Consider the following 9,152-nt stretch of genomic DNA (forward strand, 5'->3'; position numbering starts at 1 on the left):
CAACATCAGCTAAAACTCCTCAAAGTGCTTTTAAAGAAGTGTCTGGTTCTGCTCCAGGTCTCTGCTGATTGGTTGATTAAAGGACAAGCGATAAGTCAAATAAACATGAAATGTAAGTCATGACAGGACATGACAAAAAAAACAAAACCTAACGTCAAAGGGAGGAGAGTTCAGAGAGTGATGTTTGGAGGAGGGACACCATCATGATATGCAGACGTTGGTGGTTAACGTGTGAGGAAGGAACAGAGGCAGTGTGAAATCATCAGAGACTCAAACATGAGAGTGTGTCACAGTTTGATCCTCGTCTTCCTCGGTGAGTACGTTCTTACATATCTTTAATTATCCCTTTTTGTTTCCATGTAATTACTTTAACCAACTGTATTTGGTCAGCAAGCGTTAAAACATCATTTCACAGTTTTTAATGGTGACCTTTTCAAGTTCTCTTAATATAGACATTCTATAAAAGATGTGCAATCAACTATTGTGCCTCTTATTTTGTAGTTCTGTAGTGTAGCTTCAAAATCCTAGAAATTCAATCCAAAAGTTTCTTTATCGTCCGGCTTTCGTTAATTTCTAGTTTTCTAAACGCTTGAGTTTAAAAAAGAAAAGATCTTATCGCCTCTGGAGGAAATGCTTCAGCAGTAAAGTGTGGGTGATGAACTAAGAGCTGAGGTTATTCTAGGAAATACCTCTTAAACAACATTTGAACATGCAAAGAGGAAATCAACAATAGTTCACATGAGAAACAAAACAGTCACAAACTGAGGGTAGGGTTTGAAATATTTCTAGAGTTAAATTTTACTGAAATAACATGTTTTTCCAAATGTTTAAACTGAGTGATGCACTTTTTTAAAGACCTCTAACTGTAGTGTAAAAAGCACTCTGAGTGGATGGATTGAATCTGCTGATCTTTGCTGATGAGAAACAAATCAGACTTCAGAATCTCACAGAGAGTAGAGATAACAGCTCCTTGATTTGTCTTTTTAACAGCTCTGAGGGAGGAAAGCACAGCTCTCTTTAATGAAGATATCGGTGTTCGTACAGGAACTCAAGGAGAAAACATCACAGTTTTATGTGACTTCAATTTCTATGGAAAACGAAAGATCTTCTGCAGGGATGACTGTGAAAAAGGGAACACTCTTGTTGAAACAACTGGTGTCAGTAATCAGAGAGGGAGATACAGCATTGAATATTATGAAGGATTTCCTCCATCAACTTCTACTTATCTCTATGTGAGCATCACAAATCTGACAAAGTCTGACTCTGGACGATACAGCTGTAAGGTAGACAGAGATTTTTCACCAGATTCAGGTGTGATGTTTGAGCTCAGAGTCGAAGTCGGTGAGTTTTATTCTACATTGATTGCTGCCAAAGTTTCAAATAACCCCGTAATATATGAAATCTAACACTTCTATTCAGAGTAACATACTTTCATTTAATAAATGCTCCATTAAAAACCAAGCATCCATATCAGACCAGGCTCACACTACAGTTGATTTGATTATTGTTGCATAAAATTTAAATTCAACAATCCCAATCAGTATCTCCTGGTTTCATTGTGTTCCACAGCTCCAACCACTTCTAAACCAAACTGGACTCTGCAACCTTTTTCAACATGGACCCTGTCAGCCTCCACACTGCACACAACTCTGTCTACACCAGCTGCAGCTCCAGGTACATTTACCTGTTTCCTCTGAGGCTGATCCAACTTTAGAGATATTTTGTGTCCTCTACTTCAGTAAATGTGACACAGCCAAGAGTTATCCAAGTCACATCAGGTGTAGCTTGAGTTGTGCTCATGTTGCTGATTCCTTGTTCTTAAATGAAGAGTATTTCCCACACAGGATTAAACTGTGTGTTTGTGTGAGTTGTTGTAAAGTCTGCACATGCTCCTACCTTGTTAAAGTGTGTTAAACTTACATTCATTGTTGGTTTGATGAATATTTCTTTTATAGGGATTAAAGTTGTTGCGCTGCTCGTGCGTCTGGTTCTGGTCATCGTGTTCATCGTCTCTTCGTCAGCTGTTCTCATATTCTGCAGGAAGAAGAGGACGAGTAAACGTGAAGGTGAGGGAGCACACACGCATAATGTGACCATGTGAAACTGAGCATACTCTACAGTAACACAGGGTTTTTCTTTGCAGAGCCTCATGTGGAGCTAGATGATGTTAACATCACAGAGGTGAGTGTTTGGAAAAGTTCCACCTTCATGAACGTTTTTTAAACCAGCCGATGAACCGTGTTCTTCTTCTGCAGGACGACCAAGTGTATGAGGAGGTCAGAGAGGAGGACAGACAGGGCGGATCTCCTCCTGTGGAAACATCTTCAGTTTAATCATTTCACTGTCCTCAAATGGTTCAAGTGAACACTGTGACAGGGTTTAAGCTTTGTGACCAGACGACAGTTTTTACCCTCTAAAGTAAGCAGAGCGGGTAACATCATCACTGCACAGAAGAGGAAGTTAACTTTGCAGCATCTGAGCAGAGAGGAGATCTAGGATATGTGGCAAGTTTGACTTAAAGTTAAGTTCTGGTTACTGTAATGCCTTTGTCCAAAAACAGGAACTTTTTGTGATCCCTGATTTTATCAAAGAAGTCTTCAGATGTAAAAAAAAAAATAGAGGAAGTTTTTATGGATTTGTTAAAATGTGTGTACAGTGTTGTTTTTTTTCTGCCAGACGTGACACAATACGGATAATGGGTGGATACGACTGTCTGCGTTTTGTCAAGTGCTTCCTGTTTTATTTTGTAGAATAATCTCCCTGTGTGTTAAGTTTAGGTGGACTTCCTGTTTCCCCTCCTTTGTGATTGTCTACACCTGTGCCAAGTTGGTCTCACCTGTGTTTCCTTCCCTGTTACCCAGTGTGTGGATATAATCTCTGATTTTCCTCCCTTCTGTGTCAGTTCATCTTCCCTGTGTGTTACTCCATGTTCCAGTGTTCCCAGTGTTCCCAGTGTTCCCAGTGTTCCCAGTGCTCTTAGTGTTCTTCTTTTTTCCACAATTTGTTGTAAGCACTTTTTTGTTTTTTCATGAATTAAACCTTTTATTTTGAGTCTGCACTTCAGGTCCTCCTGTTTTTTGTTTTTTTTTTGCAAACGTGACAGTTATATTCAGGTCTGTGTATTTTATTGCATCTTTAAATCTTAAGTGTGTTATTTGGAGTGATGACTCCCTTCATTTTAAACATGTACTGTACCTGGTGAAAAAGCTGAGGCTCAAGTTGAGTTCTTCAAATCCTGTTTCTCTTTAATGTGAAAAAGTGTCTTGTTGCTGCAACTTTTACACCTTTTCTGGATTATAGTGATCTCTTGTACATGTATGCATCTGCTCAGTGTCTTCACATGAATGATACAGCTTACCATGCTTCCTTGAGGTTCATTACCAATTGTAAAGCTCTGACCTGGGACTTCCACCAGATCCGTGTCCGGTCCGCCTCCGATCCGCTGCGGTCTGGCTCCATGCTCTCTCGTCCGTCAAAGCCCACTGGTTGTGTTTTCACCACGCAGTACTTAGCAGGACCGCCGGACAGCTGGAGTCATGTGATTCTCCTCCTCCTCCTCTCCTCATCCATGTTGTCTTTCTGGTCCTCTGAAAACCTCTGACCTGTTGACTCCAGGCCTGGCTCCGCTCATCATGACTTTGGTTTGTTGTTGTAGTTAAGTGAAATACGATCTGGTGATAACACAGAGTGTTTTATTCTGAGAATTAACCGGATGTTTTCATTTTGTTTTGGTGAAACCTGACTTCCTGTCCCACTCCATCTGCTCTGTTGAGATTGATGCGTCGTGCTCCGGCATCAGGTAAAAATAGAAGTCTTGCCGGATCAGAGAAGCAGCAGAGTGGATCCAGTGGAAGTTAACACATTGACTAGAATAGAAACCTATCAGATCCGGTGCTGTGACGGATCGGGGACGGACTGGACATAGATCTGGTGGAATTTGGCCGTGACTCCCCGTTGTGAGTTGTACTCCCTGGTTGGATGGCCGTCTCTGGCGACCCGTAGGTGATGGTATATTTTCATTTAGAAGTCCATTCTTGGTCTGCTACCACACTACTTCTGCGTTTTTATGACACAGAAAAGTGCTGGGCAGTATTTATTGATCTCCCAGGATTTGTTGACGCTCTCTGTCCCAAAAGCTTGAACAGAAATGGGTAAAAGGGGTTTTGGGTAGTCTGCACATGTGGACAGCAGGACCTGGGATCGAACCTCCAGACCTTCGGACTGAGAGACGACCGACTCCACTACCACTGAGCCCCAGCCGCCTCTAAAGCCTGAATTATACTGGTTTGTCAAATTGATGGCGTAGCCTACGCTGTAGGTCTGCGTAGCTCGCATACCTACGCAGAGGCCTGTGCACGTACTCGGATCACAAGCCCTGTGGTTAGTCCACCCGGCTGCATTTACAGCACTTCCACGATCCCCTCACATCGGCTGTGTATTTCACCTCTCTATTTTTCCCTGTAATCATGTCTGTATGATAAACAGCAACATGCATCAGCGCCAAGTTAACATAACACGCTCTGAATCGCTGTGAAAAAGTAAACAGAGATCGTAGCGGGGCCGGAAACAGGCAACCCGACTATCAGAGAGACCACACTGCCCTCAAGTGTTTCGGCGCAGAACTGCAGAGCGACACGGACACATCAACGCACCAGCATGTGGTGCTCACATCCGCACCGACCACTGCTGCGTAGGGGGGTCGACACAGAAGTATAAATCAGGCTTAAGAGTGAGACTTGATCAACATCAGTTAAAAACTCCTCACACTGCCTTTAAAGAATTCAGTTGGCTCGGCCATTGTTTGTTTTTCTTCCAATGTAGCTTAAAAACTTGTAGATTCTGATATAACATTTGCAGGAAATGGACTGGACCAACAAAGCTAACGTCAAAGGGGAGGCGAGTTCAGAGAGTGATGTTTGGAGGAGGGACACCATCATGATATGCAGACGTTGGTGGTTAATGTGTGAGGAAGGAACAGAGGCAGTGTGAAACCATCAAAGACTCAAACATGAGAGTGTGTCACTGTTTGATCCTCGTCTTCCTCAGTGAGTAGATTCTTATATATCCTTTATTATCCCTTTTTGTATCCATGTAATTACTTTAACCAACTGTATTTGGTCAGCAAGCCTTAAAACATCATTTCACAGTTTTTAATGGTGACCTTTTCAAGTTCTCTAAATATAGACATTCTATAAAAGGTGTGCAATCAACTATTGTGCCTCTTATTTTGTAGTTCTGTCAAACGTATGAATACATTATTTCTTCATTTGGTGTAGCTTCAAAACCCTAGAAATGTAATGTTGTAATACATTAATTTAACCAATAGGTGGCACTGTTTTTCCCTTTATCCTTTTCTTGCCTGCTGTGACGTTGTTGTTCCCTGTGCACGCTGAATAAAGCTCACGTTAAACTTGCAACAGGTTATGGGCCCAGATCGACGCTGAAGAGGCTGTCTTTACAAGGAGTTTTTTGTGTGGAGTAAACAGTGTTGTGGGTTTTCACAATGGATGAGAAGCTGTTTATAGACAAGCTGAGCGGACCAGAGAACTGGGCAACATGGAAGTTCCAGATGGAGCATTTGCTAAAGGCTAAAGGACTATGGGGTATGCTAACGGAGACGGACACGCTAGCCGCAGGTGCTAACGCGCAAGCACAGGCTGAGTTCACCAAACGGAGAGAGAGGGCATTCTCTGTGTTAGTACTGAATGTAAGTACACCCCAGTTGTACCTGATAACAAGCTGCCAGACTCCCAATGAAGCGTGGGCTACGCTGAAAGGTCATTTTGAGAGAGATACTCTGGCAAATAAACTGTTCCTGAAGAAAAAATATTTCCGATGTGAAATGAAGGAAGGAGATCGTTTAACTGAACATTTGAAACAAATGAAGGAGCTAACTGATCAGCTATCAGCAATAGGAGCTGTTATTGAAGAAGAAGACCAAATTGTAACACTTTTGGGTAGTTTGCCACCAAGTTATGCTACCATTGTCACTGCACTGGAAACAAAGATTGACAATCTGACACTGCAGTTTGTTCAGCAAGCATTAATAAATGAAGAGCAAAAACGGGTTAATGCTAACGGAAGCTACAGTGTTGCTACGTCAGGGGGTGCATCAGCCATGTCGTCACAATTTCCAGGGAATCTGCAGGACAACTCTAGGTCAGTGGGAGCAGAAAGACCAAAGACGTGGCGGTGTTACAAATGTGGGAAAGAAGGTCATATTAAACGTGACTGTCCGAGTCTGAAACAAAAGGCTAACAAGAAAACCCACAAGGCTAAAAGCATGTTGTGTGATGATGCAGGAGATGAAAGTGCTTTTGTCACCAAAGAGGCAAACCCGACTGACATATCACAACAGGATGAATGGTTGATTGATTCGGGAGCATCAAAGCACATGACATGTGATAAAGACATTCTTCAAGAATACCAGCAATTCACAAAAGCACAGTCTGTGAAACTGGGTGACGGCAGGGTGGTTGACGCCCTTGGAATAGGGAATGTCAACATGAAAATGACTTTCAAAATAAGTGATGTAAAAAATGTCACAATGTATGACGTGCTGTATGTTCCAAAACTGTCCGGGAATCTTTTCTCAGTGGGAGCAGCTACCAAGAAAGGAAATACAGTTCAGTTCAGGAAGTCTCACTGCTACATACGTGGAAAAAATGGAACTCTTCAAGGAATGGGAACACGAAGAGATGATGGACTATATCAGCTGGAAGTTGAAAGAAGTTTTCCTGTCTGTCATAGTGCATCAGTAGCAGCCAACTTATGGCACCAGCGCCTGGGTCACACTACCAAGCTGAAGGAACTAAAAGATCTGGTGAACGGAGTGGACCTCTCTGCAGAAACAGAAGTTCCTTTCTGTGAAGGATGTGTGGAAGGCAAGCTGTCTAAAAAGCCATACAAGACGATTGGAGGAATCCGTTCCAAACACAGGATGCAACTGATTCATAGTGACGTCTGTGGTCCCATGCAGACTGAATCTATAAGTGGAGCAAAATATTTTGTGACTTTCATTGATGATTACTCTAGATGCTGCAAGGTATACTTCTTGAAACATAAGAATGAGGTGCTGAACAAATTCAAGGAATTTGAAAGAACATTCTCAAATGAGTGTGGACAGAATGTCAGGAGGCTGAGAACAGACAATGGTGGTGAGTACACGTCAAAGGAGTTTCAAGAATATTTGACGGCTCAAGGCATCCACCATGAAATGACTGTACCTCACTCACCACAGCAAAACGGTGTTGCTGAAAGAAAAAATAGGACATTAGTTGAAGCAGCGAGAAGCATGCTGTCACATGCTAAGTTGCCAAAGATGTACTGGGCAGAGGCTGTAGCCACTGCAGCTTACATACAGAACAGGCTGCCCACATCTGTCCTGAAGCAAGAGACACCCTACGAGAGATGGTGTGGGAAAAAACCTGACATGAGTCACATGAGAGTGTTTGGATGTGCAGCTTATGCACATATCCCAAATGAAGAGAGACGGAAACTGGACAAAAAGGCTGTGAAGCTTCGTTTCGTGGGATACGCAAACAATGCTAAGGGCTATCGCCTTTATGATGAAGAGAAAAGGAGGATTCTAATCCGTCGTGATGTCGTTTTCAACGAAACGAACTTTGACTGGAATCAAGAAGCAGAAGTCCCCTGCTCAGAGAACCAGATAACAGTGGAAACAGATGAGAGTGAAACACAAGGTGAGATCACTGCTGATGGCACTGTCAGAACAAGCAGCAGAACCAGAAAGTCTCCAAGGAGATATGGATATGAAGAGTTTGCTGATACAGCTGTTGTTGATCATCATGCCAATATGTGTCGTGTGACAGAGCCACTCACAATGAAAGAAGCAATGATGAGTCCAGATGCAAAGGAATGGCAGGAGGCGGCTGATTTGGAATACGAGTCGCTGCTGGAAAATGAGACGTGGGACTTAGTGGATTTACCAAAAGAAAGAAAGGCAATAGGATCAAGATGGGTGTTCAAAGTCAAGCATCATAGTGATGGACGAGTGGAGAGATACAAGTGCAGACTAGTTGCCAAGGGCTACTCACAGCGGTATGGTGCTGACTATGATGAGACATTTTCACCAGTGGTACGATTCAGCTCTGTTCGTACATTACTGTCCTTTGCTGTTCAAAATAATCTACATGTGCATCAGATGGATGTCGTAACTGCATTCCTCAATGGACACCTGGAAGAAGAAATCTACATGGAGCAACCAGAGGGATACATCAAACCAGGGCAGGAACACCTGGTGTGCAAACTGAAAAGATCTATCTATGGACTGAAGCAGTCTCCTCGTTGCTGGAGCAAGGCCTTCACAGAGTTCATGATGGAACTTGGATTCAAACAGAGCACATCAGACCCCTGTGTGTTTGTGAGATCAAGACAAGAGATTGAGATACTAGCAGTCTATGTGGATGATCTCATTCTGATAACAGAATCAACTGAGAGCATGAACGAGCTGAAAGCAGCTCTCAAAGAGCGCTACAAGATGAAAGACATGGGTGAGCTGTCCTACATCCTGGGCATCTCTGTGGTTCAAGACAAAGAGAAGAACTGTGTCTTTCTTCATCAGAAGCATTACATTGAAGCCATACTTCAGAAATATGGAATGGATAATGCAAATCCTGTAGCAACTCCTGCTGATGCCAATGTCAAACTGAAGAAAAGTGATGGTGTTAGCAAGCCAGTACACCAACAAAACTATCAGTCAATGGTTGGAAGTCTTTTGTATGCTGCAATGGCCACACGACCCGACATAGCTCAAGCTGTGAGTGCTGTGTCAAAGTTCAATGCAAGTCCAGATGCTGCACATCTGACTGCTGTGAAGAGGATATTCAGATACTTGAAAGGGACGGTGAACCTTGCTCTCAAGTATGAGCGGTCAGATTCTGGAGCTTTGAAGGGATTCTCAGATGCTGACTGGGCTGGTGATCAGGATGACCGCCGCTCGACAACAGGCAACATGTTTCTACTGAATGGAGGAGCGGTGAGCTGGCTCAGCAAGAAACAAGCAACAGTTGCACTTTCAACAGCAGAGGCTGAGTATGTCGCACTCAGTAAAGCTGCTCAAGAAGGAATCTGGCTGAGGCGCTTACTGTGTGATCTTGGAATGGAGGCCACGCCCACACTGATCCTGGAAG

The 9,152-nt window shown here is 43.1% G+C and overlaps 1 protein-coding gene across 2 annotated transcripts; it reads left to right on the plus strand.

The window, feature by feature from the left end:
- Positions 1 to 3,058, plus strand: LOC117822165. Of its 2 annotated transcripts, XM_034696839.1 has the most exons (6): positions 1 to 313; positions 991 to 1,341; positions 1,570 to 1,674; positions 1,956 to 2,066; positions 2,144 to 2,181; positions 2,256 to 3,058. In XM_034696839.1, exons 1-6 carry the CDS (start codon positions 277 to 279, stop codon positions 2,331 to 2,333), a joined length of 720 nt encoding a protein of 239 aa, XP_034552730.1. In that variant the 5' UTR covers positions 1 to 276; the 3' UTR covers positions 2,334 to 3,058. The 2 variants fall into 2 exon arrangements, with proteins under 2 accessions (XP_034552730.1, XP_034552731.1); XM_034696840.1 differs by lacking the exon at positions 991 to 1,341 and having other exon boundaries at positions 48 to 313.
- Positions 3,059 to 9,152: the final 6,094 nt, after the last annotated feature.

Source organism: Notolabrus celidotus, chromosome 11 (genome assembly GCF_009762535.1).
Source record: "Notolabrus celidotus isolate fNotCel1 chromosome 11, fNotCel1.pri, whole genome shotgun sequence".
Classification (NCBI taxonomy): Eukaryota; Metazoa; Chordata; class Actinopteri; order Labriformes; family Labridae; genus Notolabrus; species Notolabrus celidotus.

Bases quoted from the DNA above. Each gene is read 5' to 3' on its own strand.
- LOC117822165 (XM_034696839.1), top strand. From the start codon at position 277: ATGAGAGTGTGTCACAGTTTGATCCTCGTCTTCCTCG. The intron at 2,067-2,143 runs GTGAGGGAGCAC...TTTTCTTTGCAG, and splicing joins GAGGACGAGTAAACGTGAAG to AGCCTCATGTGGAGCTAGAT. The intron at 2,182-2,255 runs GTGAGTGTTTGG...CTTCTTCTGCAG, and splicing joins ATGATGTTAACATCACAGAG to GACGACCAAGTGTATGAGGA.